Source organism: Micromys minutus, assembly GCF_963924665.1.
Source record: "Micromys minutus genome assembly, chromosome: 1".
NCBI lineage: Eukaryota > Metazoa > Chordata > Mammalia > Rodentia > Muridae > Micromys > Micromys minutus.
The window spans coordinates 197,776,621-197,793,614 of NC_137969.1; the positions used below are offsets into that span (position 1 = coordinate 197,776,621).

Consider the following 16,994-nt stretch of genomic DNA (forward strand, 5'->3'; position numbering starts at 1 on the left):
GGCTGTCTCCTTGATAAAGCAGCCACAATGCTCTTCCCTGGTTTTCATCATGCTGTCTGAATATATTGGTTTCTTATGTCTCCCAGTAGGAAGTCTATCACAAATCTTGTGTTGTAGAAGGCATGTCCTGCTCCATAGTCTCCCTTTCCTTAAATGACATCTGCTTGTTCCTTAATATTATTAAAGTTCTATTTAATAATAACACTTAAGCTTATCTCTGGTGTCTGTGTCTGCTTCCAAGATTGCAAGTGTACTCCTTAAAGTGTTGTTTTGTTTTTCACATTTAGCTTCTGGTCTGCATGAAGTTAGTATTTGTACAGTGCAAATGGTGGGCTAAGATACGCTAGTTTCCATGTAGTCACCAGTTAACATGGAAACACTATGTCGTTTCTGTGATAAAGCAATGACATTCATGTATAGGGTATTCTGGGCTCTGTGCTGGCTTATAGCCAGCTTTGCTGCTGTTGTTGGCTGTTAATATTGAATCAAAGAAGTAAGTGGGTAGCATTCTTTCTCAGTGAAGTGCAGTAGCTTTCTCAGGTGAACAAGCAGTGTTAAGCATTTACACTTAGGCTGGAAGACAGAACAAGAGAAAGTGTTGTTGGCCCTCAATGTTTTGTTTTCTTTTTCATTTCACTTTTGTGATTTGCATCTTAGTCAATAATGGTAGTTTATATAACCAATGCGTATTTATGCTTTATATATGTGTGTTCATATTTTTAGCGCATGTGTGTTATAGTATTGTTATTCTCACTATAGAATATAAAATGATACTACATAAATCATAAAAAAATTCTAGAAATGGAAATTATTTTTTGTGTCAGCTAAGGCAGGTGGGTTTTATGTGTTAATTATGTTGGTGGTTTCAGTCAACAGTTGACTTCTCTCTCGATATACGGCTGTTTTCTCTGAATCATACTTAACGATGCCATCGGTTCTAACAGCCACTTTCTGAACACCAAGACAAAGACGACTGAATGGGGAGTCTGTCCCTAATTCTTGACTGTGACATGAGTATTTCTGCACATGGGTATTTATGAATTCACATGATTGGACAGAAGCGAAAATCCCTACCTTGTGCCCAGAGAGAGAACTGGATATATTTTAGACCAATGCTTAACCTCCCACATTATTGATTTTGAAGCACATAGTCCTAAATTTGTTTGTTTAAGAAAAACAAACAGATAAGACAAACGTATTTTCCCATATAGTCATGTTGTTTTAAAAGCACTAAATAAAATTACTCTGAGTATAGGCATAGAGGCCTTTTCTGTCAAAACCCTCCCACTCCAGCTCCATCTTGTACTCCTAGCCTACTGAGGTCTCACATGGACTTGCAGCTTCTAATAGGAGACATGGACTTCTTACTCAGGAGTAAATATTTCTGTTTCTTTCTTTGTTTTTGCCTGGCTTTTCTATAACTTGAGGTCAGATTTTTCCTCTAAAAAGTCCTCTATGATTCTGGAGTAGATTAAATCTTCTCCACTCTGTTCTCTCATAACACTCTATACTTCCAGGACAATTTTTTTGTTCAATTCATTTCTTCAGTTACAATGTGAGCTTTAATGCTCTGCTCACCCCACTGCATGCTCTCCCTTGGGTCTAGCCCAGTTACTGTGTGTAAGTGCACATTAAATGCTATTTGGTTATATTAGTATATTTTATGACTGTGACATTTATGTAGTCTGCACAGAATGTGTCTGGGGTATTTCTGTAGTCCACAGAGGACAGTTGGCTCATGAGAAATGAATCACATAAACGCAGGCACACTCATATCACACCTCTATGCCATGGGGGCTGAGAGCTTCCAGGGTAAGAATACTTTTCCTCATCTAAGTTAAAATATAGCATACCTAGATTTTTCACTTTCTTAAGTGGCGTGTGTGTGTGTGTGTGTGTGTGTGTGTGTGTGTGTGTGTGTGTGTGTTCTCTTTTATTGAGTAATTATTTTATGTTTAAGTCAGGGTATACATGACATTTAACATAATTAGCAGTTAGAGTTCCCAGGCAATTGTATACTCAAAGTCAATTAAAAAAAAAAACAAAACAAAACTAAAGCCTGTGATACTAAGCTATGTTTTCTCCTAGCTTTCTGGAGGTGACACATTGAATTACCAAAGCATGGTATGCTTTACTTTTTGATACTTTGTATCAGCTAAAGGGTGTGTGTACAAGATGCTGTGAAAAGCTGTGCTCCACAAGACCCCGTCGCTGTTTGTCTTCATTTCCATGAGTGAGGATGGCCTTCATCTCCTCTGCTCCTCCCTTCAGGAAAAATATTAGATGTCAGCACCTTTCTGTCTCAGAGTTGTGGGATGTGAGTGCTGTTCTTCATTTAAGATGCGAATGGTGTACTAATCCCTATAGTGATGATCTTATGGTGGAGCAGATAGGGTGGCACAGACGGGGTTATCTCCGTGTTATCTCTGTTTTCACAGTGCGCCCTGTGCTCTTCCACACGAGAGCCACCGTTTCAGTCTGTATGAATGTGAGATTGAAAGGCACATGGATGCACATATTTGCAGAGCCTGTCATCTGCTTATGCAATGGTACTGTTGAATAATAATATTTCTTAAAGATCTGATTTATGCCTAAAGCCAGGGAAACTGAGAAAAAGAGATGGGAACTGTAGGTAGAATGTTAAAATCGTACTCAAATAGCAGCAGTAAGAGCTGACGTGAATCTTTGCTAGCTTCAGTTTTCTCCACTGCAGAATGGGGATGAGAAAACACCCACTTAACAGTGTTCTTATGTGAAGAAAGTAACACCTTCCAAGCACTTATTCTAGGACATGACTTAAAAGAGCCGTGTGTAAGCTGCCATGGTAAGACTTTTGTCCTCCATTCTGTTCTTCAGTGTATTGTTGTCAGAGCTACGTTTTCACAGCACCTCTTTTCAGCTTCAGAAGTCTTTGCGCTTCTTGTGTCTGGTGAGCATTAATTGTCTTGTCTTCTGATTGGTTGCTGCTCTCATTGCTGAGAGTGAGACACCCAGAAGAATGAAAAGGAATGATTTAATTTGGTTCACAGCTCTGACGGTCCAGCTCACAGTTGCTCAGCTCCTTGTGGTTGGGTGGTTGCCAACACCTCCCAAAATAGCAGCAGCTGGGCATTGAGCTTTCAGTACAAGAGCCTCTGGAAGACTGAATGTTCAAAGCATAACACCATCAGACTCAATTTTCCTAGCATAACACTATCAAACCTGACCTTTCTTACCAGTCCCTTCTGACCAGGCCACTCAGTTACCAAACAGGTCTAGCTTGCTACATTTTTGCTGCCTTGGCTGTGCTCCGGCTTCCGACTGTGTCATGTTGCAGGCTTCACTGCCTGTTCAGGTTTCCTGTGCACACCCTGAAGGAACGGTTGGTTGTCTCTGAGTAACACAAAGGTTCTCTTTCTTCCCAAGCCAAGCATTCTAGTTTCCATGTATCCCTTTTCATTACTACATTTATCACTACATTAGTTACTATCCTCATCTCTCACTAGCTTCTGAGTTCCATGAGAATCAAGAACCCTGCCTTATTCACCTTTGTATCACAAACCAGTAGGTACTCAGTAAAAATTGTTAAAATCATATACTGTGATGTGCTGTAATTTTATTTCAATTTCAATGTGTTTGTATTATTCTAGGTTCTTGGTCTTGTCCAAAACATGAGTGTCTTCCAGTGTCCAAAATGTAAACACAAAACTCATATTTTTGGTGCTGATGGTGCAAGAAAACTAGCACAGACCCTTGATCTTGATGTTCTAGGTAAGACTTTAGAATTCTCCTTCACGGGGCAAATTGCAGGGGGGAAATGGCAGTGAAGTAATGGAGGTAAGGGTGAGTGGTTGCTTGGAGCTTTGTGTCTTTAAAGTGTTAGTTAGTGCCATTGTATGTATTAAGCTCTCTTGGGCATCTGGGAATATGTTTTTTTCTGTAGGCTATGATATAATCTCTGTGACAGATGAAAACAGCCTACCAATCAGTTTGAGGAGACAGATGTAGTCTGAGTACCATGGATTAAAGCTATGTTTTAAAAGATGGTTGTTAGCTTGGTTTCAATGTTGGACATAGACATTACTGTATAAGTCGGGTTCCTGGACATGCTCGCCCTAACTGGGTGCTTGGGCCGTGTGTAAACACCTTCATGAGGCTCTTTGCTTGTCAGCCTTTCAGCTGCACAGCATCTCCTCCTGTTTTACTGTGATACATGGTTACCATTTCTATGATATATGGCACATGAGTTTTTTTAATTTTATTTATTTACTATATATAAGTATACTGTAGCTGTCTTCAGACACACCTGAAGAGGGCATCAGATCTCATTACAGATGGTTGTGAGCCACCATGTGGTTGCTGGGATTTGAACTCGGGATCTTTGAAAGAGCAATCAGTGCTCATAACTGAGCCATTTCTCCAGCCTGGTGAATTTTTATTGTATATATTGTTTCTAGCACTAAATCAAAGATTTGAGTAGTTTAGGAAGAGAATGAAAATCATGTGATAAGTGAAAAATAAAGTAAACAGATTTTGAGTAAAACATGCATTTTCAAAGAAAACCCACAAGCAAGCTCTGGATGTTTAAGCTAATATGTTTTTCTACTTTAATTGTGAATGAGTTTCTGTTCTGGGTAAAGACAGGTGTTACTAGCTAGAGACAGTTGAAAATTAAGATCCTTTAGAGATGAAAGAATTTCAAACATTCTCTATTATAATACATTTCTGAAAGTTAATGCTAACTGTATTATTTTGTTATTATTCATCGCTCTGTGGCAGCAACTATAATACCAGGTGAATGCTAATGATATATTTTGATACATTACTGTAATTATATCCACTAATTATATTCTGAAACTGTTTTTGACTGAACTAACCTAGAAAGTTCAGTTTTCCAAATCTACATTATAACATAACAGATTGACTTTCCCTTATATAATAAAGTAAATGTGTAATTACAATGGGATTATTGAATTATGCTGGTGGTTTAATTCCATAACTTAGAACAAGTGGGACAGTTTTGTAAGTCATTTATTAGATGCTGAAGCCTCTTGTAGACTGGAAGACTGTTTCTTAAGCAGTGACTCACAAATGTATGATGACCTAAATCCCGTCAGAAGTAGTGAACACCGGACCCTGCTAGAGATGAGATCTCAACACCGCTACAGGACAGGTTACTTAGAGTCCTACTGGTCTACCTAATGTAGTAGGGAATCCAGCAAGTCCCATGGACTAGAACAAGAGGTTGGGACTAGGGATGAGGGACTGAAACCAGAAGAGCTCTCTCTTAGCTAAGGTACTCTGTTTAACATCCCTGCCCCCATTCCTATATGAACTGTTGGGTTGCTTATTCCTAAAACAGCTCTTGAAATTTTTTCTTAGAAAATAATTATATTTTAAATATTTGTGTGTGTGTGTGTTGGGGTGAAGGGGTGTGGTACATGTACCATGAGTGCATGTGGAGGTCAGAGAACAACTTCTAGGAGTTGATATTCTCCTCCCATGGTGTAAGTTCCTGAAATTGAACTCAGGCAAGTGTCTTTACGGACTGAGGCATCCCTCTGCCTGCAGTGGTTCTTTCCACCATTACCCATATGAACCAAGTTGATACATAGTAGTTGTCTCGCACCATCACAGAGAAAAGGCCGCCCAGCGTCTGAGATGCGCCCTGACTCTTCTAAGGTGCTCACCTCCCAGGCTGTTCCATGGTCTTCTGTGTCTGCATGTAACATTATGACTCTCTGGAGGGCAAACACCATGTCAGCAGGTGATTGTGTGAAATTCGGAGTTGGCCTCTTTACTCCATTTCTGCAGCAGAAAAGAAGCCATTCAGGTTTCCTTGATATTCATAAATCAAGATAAAAATCTTTGTGGGTTTCTAAACACTCTGTGTAACATTTACCTTGTCTGCCCTGAGAGAATCGCCTGTAGTTTTACATTGGTCTGTAGAAGGAACACCAAATTGGCTGCAAAGCTAACCCTTAAATGGCTATTGACATAATCTTATATTTTGTAATTTGGTTGTTGGGTATTATATTTGTCATGATTCTCTAAAGGTACAGGAGAGAGGGGGTGGGCAGGGTAAGGGAGGGAGAGAGGGGGAAGAAGGGAGGGAGGGAAGGAATGTGTATACTTTATTAGAATAGCTTATAGTCTGCCTGGTCTTGCAATGGCTCTCTTTCAACCTATACCAAAAGGCTAAGAATTCAGTAGTTGTTCAATTCACGAGTTTGGATGTCTAAGCTTGTCTTTAGTCTATACTGGAATCCTGAAGAGGTAGGTTTTAATACCAGCAAAGTAATTCTTCAGGAACAGAATAGATGAGCTTGCCAGCAAGAATGAAGGGAAACAGGCAAAAAGCTGAAGTTTCCTGCCTCTGTGTCCTTTTATGTGGGCTGCTAGCAGAACGCATGGCCAGATTTAGGATGGGTCTTCCCCCCTCACATGATCCAGTCAGGCAGACCTCACATGTGTGTCCAGCTGCTTGGGTTTTAGCTGGTTACAGATATAGTCAAGCTGATGACCAAGATCTTGAATATTTAAGAGAGTAAAGATGGCATGAGCAGAACATAGCAATATACATGTGTGAAAATGTTATAGTGAAACCTATTTTGTAATAACTGAAAATATAAAAATAACTGGTTAACAAAGAAATATAACTACAGAGTTGGCTGATACCTGTCCTTCAGCCGTGCCTGGTGTAATAAATTACAATATCTGTGACATAAACTTCTGCATTGTTTATATTGATGGCCAGGGTGCTGTGTGACATAAAACGTACATTTAAACACACATTTTGGTGGCCTCTGCAGGAGTTTGGGGTACTTCTGAGAATGCTCTGAGGCACAACAAGGATGTTATACTTAAGACTTCATTTACTGTGTTTGAGTTCTCAGCCTTCAGAAGACTGGCTCAAAGCACTCAGCTCTCAAGTTCTCCCACCTACTGTACAGCATTGTCAGAGCACGTGGCTGGTTTCTGGCAGTGCTTCCCAAGAGCACACCAAGCTCACAAGTTTATGTGCCATGTTACATGGGCTAGTAGATAGTAAGAAAAAGGATGGCTCAAAAGTAGGTTAACATTGGGATACATATCTGGCTTACTTTTTAAGTGTTTCTATTACACTTTTTCTATGATTGTGCATGTGTATGCATGCAGGTACCTTGGTACATATGTGGAGGTCAGAGAACAACTTGAATGTTGATTGTCTCTTTATGCCATGTAGGTGCTGGGAATCAGTCTTGGGTCATGAGATTTGCATGTAAGCACCTTTCATGCTGAGGCATCTTTCCAGACCCTTAACTATTTAACGGCTGTCTTTACTCACTCATCCAGCAACACCATGAAGAGTCTTTAGGCATTTTGCCTCAATGTTCTTTCCTCATCTATCCTTTTCATGCGTAAAACACAGTATGTCTATATCAGCTGTTCCAGGGAAGTGCTTACAGATGCCCTCTGAGCTAGCCTTTGCCTCCTGGAGATCTTCAGCAAGGGAAATCAGATACCTCATTTCATGGTTGGTTGCCCCAGAGCTTGCACCTACACATAAATACACACACACACACACACACACACACACACACACTTATACACACATAGGCACACACATAATCTCTCGACTGCCCTGAGTGTGATTTGATTTTTTTTCACCTTATATTACATTTGAGTTTCTCTTTTAGGCATTTATCAAATTGAAGGTGGGTAGACACAATTCAGCTTAGTTGAGATTTTCTTTCTTTCCAGAGATGAAATAGTGAAACTCCGTGCCCATATAAGTTTCTCTGGCTCTAATGCTCTCTGCTGGCCTTCTGCAGGAGATGTCCCCTTACACCTCAGCATAAGGGAAGCATCAGACGTGGGTCAGCCAGTTGTCTTTTCTCAGCCTGGGAGTGATGAGGTAAGTACCATTTTTTGATTTTGTTCTCTTTATGGGATGTACTCTTTATGACATACAGAAGCTATGGGAGATGAGGTTGAGTTTGCTAGTGCACAGGACAAACATGTAGACAACAGTGACTTGCCTTGATTTAAGTCACTCATCATGCTGTGTGCTAGGATGCAAATGTGGATACCAGACGCTCAGTTCAAAGAACAGACAGCTGACCTCCCAGCAGGTTTCTTGGGGAAAACCCCATAATGAGAAGTTAAAGGATTTATCCTGCCCCTGACAACACCTGACTGGTTAAGAGTGTGTCACATTAGTGTTACACCTTCAGATGCTTACTGAGGGGAGGGAACCTGACATGAGAAAGTGGGTTTGTGGACTACTAATCAGCAGGGATAGGATTTTTGTTGTTTATATTAGTGAGTAGAACTGGGGAGTAGATGAAAAACCATTAGCCAACATCATAAGAGATATAACTGATAAGTTTTCAAAGTTGCCAAAGTATGGAAATTTTAGAGATTAAAATGTGTTATTATAATGTTTTCTAAAAAATAGAAATAAAATTAAGTCACATGCATATTTTTTTCCTGCTCAGTCTCAGTCTTGCTGTTTAATTTGGAAGCCCAGTTATCATCTGTGTGTGTGTGTGTGTGTGTGTGTGTGTGTGTGTGTGTGTGTGTGTGTGTGTGTGTAGTTTCTGCACACCTTCCACAACACCCCTGTCTCCCAGTAGCTTTGTTCTTACACTCCAGCCCTGCCCTAGCGGACGGGACTATTCTGTCCACTCCTAACAACTACCCTGATCATCCCTCCTCACTCCTCTATCGTCTGTGAACACGGAAGTAAAAGAACCAAGCCTGACTAAGCCATGAATAGAGTGAGAGGAGATTTGATCTGGAGTTGTGAATAAACACAACGATTCATCTAGACTTACCCTTTGGTGGGCACAGAGCATCTTTCCCTGTCCCAAGTTTCAGCACATTGGGTGCAGCTATTGCAGTGGGACCATTGAGTAAATGCAGTATATTGCTTATCAATGTTTTCTTTTTCTATGCCTTTCCGGTATTAAATTTACTTTCCAATTTTTCTTTAAAGAGCTTTGAGATAAGCAAAACCATAACTCCTTATTGCTTTCATATTAAAATATGGTAATCCCAACTATCAAAGTATACTTTCAATATGAAGTTTGAAATGAGGATTTTTAAATTATGTACATTAAAATGACATCCAAAAGCAGAATACTTAAAAGTATTCTATGGTGATTCCTTACAAATAATAGTTTTTACTAGTAATTTCAATTTTAAGTTGAGATTTTAAAGTATTTCTACCTGTTCGTTGTTGCTTTTTTTTCTTTTTTTATTGAACAACTTTATTTTTAAAAAAAACAAAGATAAATGTACATATTTTAAAAGCATTTTTGCATAAAAGTATAGGAATGCATTTTTGAAAGGACTTGAGTGTTTAAAGGTTTGATAGTATGCATTAAAATCTTACTAGTTACAATGAGCATAAATTACATGTAAAACAAGATGTAACCTGGAAATAGTCAAAGTTTTCTTGGTGTGTAAAGATTAAGCATAATGGTTTTTCTTTTTCATTTTTTTTGAATTTCATATAGTCTGTGAGTTGTTTCTGGGGTATTCAGAGCTTTCTGGGGTTAGTATCCAGTTATCAGTGACTGTATATTATGTCTGTTCTTTTGTGACTGGGTTACCTCACTCAGAATGATATTCTCTAGATGCATCCATTCTCTTAAGAATTTCATAAAGTCATTGTTTCACATAGCTGAGTAGTACTCCATTGTGTAAATGTACCACAATTTTTGAATCCATTCATCTACTGAAGGACATCTGGGTTCTTTCCAGCTTCTGGCTATTATAAATAGAGCTGCTATGAACATTGTGGTGCATGTATCTTTGTTCTATGTTAGAGCTTCTCTAAGGTATATGCCCAGAAGTGGAATAACTGGGTCTTCAGGTAATACTATGTCCAATTTTCTGAGGTACCGCCAGACTGATTTCCAGAGTGGTTGTACCAGTTTACAGCCCCACCAACAGTGGAGAAGTGTTCCTCTTTCTCCGCATCCTCACCAGCATCTACTGTGATCTGAATTTTTGATCTTAGTCATTCTGACTGGTGTGAGATGGAATCTCAGGGTTGTTTTGGTTTGCATTTCCCTGATGGCTAAGGTTGTCGAACACTTCCTTGAACTCTTCTCTGCATTCGATATTCCTCAATTGAGAACGTTTTGTTTAGCTCTGTACCCCATTTTTAATAGGGTTGTTTGGTTCTCTGGTGTTTAGCTTCTTGAGTTCTTTGTATACCTTGGATATTAGTCCTCTATCTGATGTGGGGTTGGTAAAGATTTCCCACTCTGTTGGCTGCCATTTTTGTCTTCTTGAGAGTGTCCTTAGCCTTACAGAAACTTTGTAGTTTCCTGAGGTCCCATCTGTTGATTCTTGACCTTAGAGCATAAGCCATTGGTGTTCTGTTCAGGAAAATTTCCCCTGTGCCTATGTGTTCTAAGGTCTTCCCCACGTTCTCTTCTAATAGTTTCAGTATAGACAAGGTGCCTTTAAATGGCCAGTTAGACAGATCTGCAATTGTGGCAGGAAAGTTGAGTTAATGAATGAAGAGGGTTAACAGCTTGAGAAATTTCAGTTATATCTTTTACATACATGTACTTTAATGTTAGATGAAGGAAGAAACAGTGGTTTTATTATTCTTTGAGAGGAAATGTCCTCCAAAAGCATTCATATGACCCATTCATATGAATGGCTCTCTCTCCCTACCTTCCAACTCTCCTTCCTCTCTCTTTTCTCTTTTCCTTTCTTTCTTTCTTCCTTCTTCCCTCCCTTCCTTTCTTCCTTCCTTCTTTTCTTTCTTCTGTTTTTGAAATTGGGGGACAGAGATTGTTGTAGCTCAGTCTGGCCTTGAACTCACTGTAGCTGAGGATGACCTGCAACCTGTGATTCTTCTGCTTCTCCCTCCAGCTGTTGGCTTACAGGTGTGTGATACCACACCTGACCAGGTGTATTGGGCATAATAGTATACATTCTGTACCAGCACTCTGCATGGCGTCTCAAATCCTCAGAGTGTGTGTGGGTTCCACAGCCATTTTACACCTAGAGAACCAGCCTAGGGATGCATAACTAGCCCAAGGCCCCTCAGCTAATCAGACATGAAAGAAAGACTCCAGGAACAGCCTGTGTAACTCCAGAGCCCCAGCTTCTCTCCCATGAGCTGTTCTGCCTTCTTCTAAATCATAGCATCTCACAGATTTTCCAGCATAGTGCTTAATATGCAATGGGGACCAAAATGGATTTGTTGAAATGATACAGCATTGCCTTTAAAAATTTTAGTCTCAACAGTTTTGTAGAGATTAAAACTGGTAAAATCAGCACAGTGGGAGCTTCACAGCAAATGCCAATCTAACCATTACCTTGAGTGTGTTACACTGGCACTCTAAGGTTAAAGAGTGAAGGCTGAGTATGAGAAATTGAATTATTCTGTAATCACCCAGAAGTTGTACTGTGGCTTGTTTGTGTCTCTAATACAGGTAAGAGCTAAATGATTATGCGTGATATTGTTGATTCAGCTGATGGGACTCCGGCATAAACGAAGATGTTGACATGTTTGTCATTCAGCAATCTGATGCCAGGACCTCTCTGTAGCGTACAGCATTGGAGGCTGGTCACTTTGACTCAAAGTCTAACTTGTTACCAAGTAGACATGTTTTAAACAGTCTTTTCTGGGCCATGGTCACCTCATGTATAAAGTGAAGGTGAATATAGTTTTTATCCTTGATCTATGACTAGCAAATAGGAAGCTGGGTAGTTTTTAATAATAGTGGTAGTATGATTTTAACTATATTAGATTAAAAATTTGTGCTTTTCCAAAATCCTAATATGGTAACACAGGCTGAAATTTTAGCTCTTGAGAGGTTGAGGTAAGAGGATTATAAATTTAAGGCTAGTCTAGACTACATGGTGAATCCCTGCCTCAAAAAAAAATAGAGTCTTGCAGTTTCATAGTTGCTGTTTATGAATAAGATTGGCAGTTACTATTACATTTGTTTAAGAGAATTTTTTAAATTCAGATCTCATGGTCATTACTGTAGCCAGAACAAAGGGTGCTGTGTTAGCCTGTGTCTTTGGATCCAGTCCTAGCAATGCCTTGTGCTGGGAATCCCAGACAGGAGGCATGTGACACTTGAACCAGAAATTTTTGTATAATACCCAAATTCACCTGGAGAAGAGCTGGTTTGTGCTTGGTGCTGCTGTTGTAAATTGTCTCAGGGAGACTTAAGAAAATGCCTTCTAAAGAGAAAGCACAGATAGTAAGAAGTAGCTGTCTTTCAACTGGAACTCTTTTCTGTGCCAGACAAGAATTGACAGTATCTAACTCAGGGTTTCTCAGAGGAGGAAGTTTAAATGTTCTGAAACTGGACTAGGTTGTTAATGTACTGACATCGGAATTCGAATTTGAAACACAGCAATTGCTGATACTCTTTTTATTTATTTCCAGAAGGTCACCTGCTAAGCACTTACCCTCAAATATGAGAAACCTTTTTGCCTCTTTACAATGTACACTGCCTTACGTTCACTGTCTACACCCCAGTCTACTGCTTTCTGATCAGATACAGGGGGCATCTATGGTGAATTTCTCAGGATTCATTCAGTGTCTGCTAAGAAACATAAAACAATGAGTCTGTTTTTTTTTTTTTTTCCAGGCCAAAGCTTATCTGAACATTGCTTCAGAAGTGGTAAGAAGATTGAAATCACCTCCAGAATGATTCCCAAGTGCCCTGGAAATTGTCCTGGTATTTGATAATCATGAACTGTCAAAACTGAGCATTGTGGTAAAAACTCACCAAAATAATGACAATTCTGATCATTTTCTTTCATCTCTAAAGAAATAATGTCTCATTTTCAGATTTGGTTTGTCAACCTATAACTCACTAATAAAATGTTGGTGTTTGTGTGCTGGCCATCTATGATGATTCTGGATTTGGGGCTTGACAGCTGGTGTCTGAGCTCCACTGCTTTCATTGAACCATCTCTTAAGAAACTGTAACTTGGTGATGCCACAGCCCCAGGTCTGCAGAGAACTGCTGAACCAAATCACTCAAAGGGCTTACTAAATGTGGATGCGATGTAGATGTAACACTTGCCACCAGGCAGTAGTCCTTGTCTGTAGTCCTGTCTTAAACACATACTTGATGAAAAGGACTGCTACTCCATGTGCACAGACTTATCCAGACCTGATAAATGTGAATTTCCAGGATGGGGTCAGGGCATTGATGATGTCTTTTATCAGTGTTATATTACTATGAGGAGACACTGTGTGACCATGGCAGATCTTATAAAGGAAAGCATTTAATCGGGGCATGTGAACATTTCAGAGGTTTAGTCCATTGTCAGCACGGCAGGAAGCATGGCATCACACAGGTAGACATGGCACAGGAGAAGGAACCAAGAATGCTACATCCAGATCAACGGGCAGCAGGAAGAGAGAGACACTGGGCCTGACTTGGGCTTTTGAAGCCCCAAAGTCTACCCCCAGTGACACGCTTCCTCCAACAGGGCCACACCTACTCCAACAAGGCCATACCACCTCATCCCTTTCAAATAGTGCCACTCCCTAAGGACCAAACATTCAAAGATATGTGCCTATGGAGGCCATTCCTATTCAGACCACCACAGATAATAAGTATAAAAATTATAAAAGATAAGTATTTTCTATAGCTTTAGAATCTTTCATTTTTATCATTGGAATACTGTTCATCTATACATTTTTTGAAGGACAAATGGAGCTATGGGAAAGGTAGTAAGTGCTCTATCGTAGGTGTGTTGCTGTTTCTAGCAGATGATGAAGCTGGGTTTGGACACTTTGGTAGTTTGCTGCTAGAGTCCTCCCTTATCCCAACCCGCCTTAGGAGTATTCTATGAGGGATTAGTGTTCCCCGTGATCATGACATTCCATCCCACCTTAGGAGTATTTTATGGTGTTCATGTTTCTAACCATATGCTTTGAAAAACATATGTCTTGTCTAATTGATAGTCAAGGACATCCCAAAGTCAGGGGAGCTGCTCCTGCTCTTTAATTGACAGTTATAAAGTTAATAACCTTCAAACAAACAACTATACAGCTATTTCTAGCATTATATGGGAGACCCCAAAAGTCAGGTTTTCTGCAGTGAGTGGATGGCTAAATGATTATAAAAAATTGATGCCGTGAAAGACTTCTCCACAGTTGAAAATGAGAAAATGAGGATTTGTGAGGATATGTGCAACAATCTCATAAGACAGTGTGCCATGTGATTCACGTGTATGCTTTTGAAATGAAAGGGATGATAGATTAGTTTATAGCCATGTAAAGAAAGGATGGAGACTAAACAGTAAGTGTGACCATAAAAGCAACATAAGGAATCCTAGTAAGGATGACAATATTTTCTTCACTGCAGTACTAGAAATTAAATTTAGGGCTTCACACATGCTAGGCAAGGGCTCTACCACACAACTATATTGATGATATTCCTCTTTTTTCTTTTTCTTTCTTTTTGTTTCATTTTACTTTTATCATATATTTTATTTACATTTCAAATGTTATCCCCTTTCCTGGTTTCCCCTCCATAAACCCCCTATCCCATCCCCCCTCATTTTTCTTTTTAATTTTGAGACAAGATCTCACCGTTCTTTGGGTTGACCTTGAACATGCTGTGTAATCCAGGTCGGCTGTAAATGTATGATATTTTACCTCAGCCTATGTCATAGCTGAGATAACAGGTCTGCCCCAGTATAGAAGAATTTTAATCCAACGACATGGCTGCTCTGATCACATCCAAAGACCTTCTAGGTCTGTGTGATCCATCTGGAAGGCAAACATCTTCTTGTACACCCCTTTAACCAAGCAGTGACATCTAATTGAGGAGCAGACAAAGTGATGAATCAGAGAAAGATTTGACAGACTGCATCCAAGGTAGAATCTATTCTCTCAGGAGAAAAACTACTTGGAAGCAGTGCAAAGAGCAAGAGGGAAGGGGGAGGGAGGAAAGGAGGGAGAGGAGCCAGTTTTTATATAAACAGTTTTATAGATGGATTTCAGATAGGACAAGTTAGATATTGGTGAAGACAGACTGAGCCAGAGAAAATACAGGAAACAGAAGATTAGAACAAATTACCAGAATTAATTTGATGATAAGCAGAGCAATTCAGTTAGAAGCTGAGAGAGACCAGATTGAATCAGTCAACTTGGAAAAGAGTTTAAACCAAAAAAGCTGAACTGAAGCAGCCAGCCAGAATTCAGAAAGAACTAGAAAGGGTGAGCTTATTCAGCAGTAGTCCTAGAGGCTGAAAACACTCTAGGCCTAGGTTAATAGGTAGAGGCTGGGATCTGAAGCCTTCATGGTCCAGACTTGCAGATTAGATTGTACTGAGGCTAGAAGCTTCCAGGCCTAGACGGAAGGATAGATATAACACAGGAAGAAATGCTCTGGGCTCAGCCCAAACTGTATTCATACAACGTGGGTTTGGTTCTCATCTCAACCCTTCCTTTGAGGAAATCAAAGCTACATTTACAAAGTTGAGCTCTTGGAAGTCTTCTCTACTGTGCTTTGTTATTGCCTCTTTGTGATTTTGAGATTGTATTAGTTTTATAAGTTACTATTCACTAAAGGAACTTTAATTATAGGCACTTAGAATCTCTGTTTTGTTTCTTAAAACTACATGCAAATCTGTATTTCTCTCAAAACAAAATAAAAATTTATTTAAAAGAAATCTGTATATAAGGTGAAATGTTTGGACTGTTATCCATACAACATCTTGATGAAAAACTTTGGGAATCAGCTTTCTATTTTCACTGTTTGGGTTCCAGGGATGGAAATCAGGTTGTCAGGGTTGATGGAAAACACCTTTAGTCAACGCGCCATCTCACTAGTCTAAAAAGCTTTTTAAAGGAGTTGGAAGTGGCTGTTGTGAAATTAATAGGTAACAAAGCACTGCAGATAGAACTGGATCGTTCCAGTGTTTACTCCAAACCCTACCACTCAGAACTTTCTTAAACAATGTCTCCGTCTTTGTGGATTTCTGTTGAATTATTTATTTTGAAGTGGAACTATTGGCAGTTGTTCACTGATAAATCATTGAGTTTAGTCTGAAATTCTCAAAATACGAATGAGTTTGAACAACTTTATGTCCCTTAGCTGGTTAATTGAGTGATCTCTTTTATGTAGAGCCTTGCCAACCCTATTGCCTGTTTGTGTTGGAGTTGTGCTGTTGGCACTTTGTGTGTCTTTGATGTGGATCTTTTGTCAGTTTTCTGTGGTAGAGATTTCTTTTGCCATCCTGTGCCTTGCCTTTTTCTCATATTGTTGGTGTTTATTGAACAAAAGATCTTACACTATTTCAGATTTGCCATTTATTTTCCTACATTGTTGACTTTAGTAGCATATATTAGGGCCTGTGAAAACACAACTTTGGATGGATGTGGTTTGTTGTCATTCTTCCTTATGGAGATCTCATTTTCTAGTACCACTGGCAACGTCTCTTGTTCTTGCTAACACCATCTATATCAAGTCAGTGGCTATTTTGCCTCTGTTCTAGTCCACCAGTTTTTATGTTTTTCTTCATACCAATAATTCGCTGACTTCTTTATCATCACTATGTTCTTCAAGAATATTTTACAGTGCATGATTCTTTGCCTTTCCATATAAATAGCTTGTGAAATCCAAGTGCAACAAAACTGGAGAGAATTTCAGTTTGGCTAAGGATGGAAGGATAAGGAACAGTGTTATATCCACACTTAACACAGGGAGGGAAAAAAACCTGTATGAACTACAGAGTTTAGGTTTTCTCAAAACTACTCAACAACTGAAGTTATATAGCAACCACAGATGACCTTCAGACTAAGTGGGCATGTCCTGCCCATCACAATGTCTCTCTGGGAATTGCTACATCCTGTGATGAAAATGCCTGACTACACCTTTGCAAGTTTTCCCCACTCCTTTCTCGGTCAGGCTTTCTGATGTAATACACTTGGCATTTACCTTAAAGCGGTCACTGTCTTCTATTTTCTATTATTTTTAACAGATTTTTGTTTGGGAAATAGAATTTGTTGTGCTGATAAGACT

General features: G+C 39.5%; 1 protein-coding gene across 1 annotated transcript in view; it reads left to right on the forward strand.

Annotated features, from left to right (window-relative positions):
* The window catches only part of NUBPL (NUBP iron-sulfur cluster assembly factor, mitochondrial), a 196,784-nt gene extending 183,999 nt beyond the window's left edge, over nucleotides 1-12,785 (forward strand). The window contains exons 9-11 of the mRNA XM_080939670.1: nucleotides 3,630-3,750; nucleotides 7,794-7,876; nucleotides 12,597-12,785. Of these exons, the coding sequence (XP_080795796.1) occupies nucleotides 3,630-3,750; nucleotides 7,794-7,876; nucleotides 12,597-12,659 (267 nt within the window). The 3' untranslated portion in view covers nucleotides 12,660-12,785. The remainder of the gene's footprint in view (nucleotides 1-3,629; nucleotides 3,751-7,793; nucleotides 7,877-12,596) is intronic.
* Nucleotides 12,786-16,994: the final 4,209 nt, after the last annotated feature.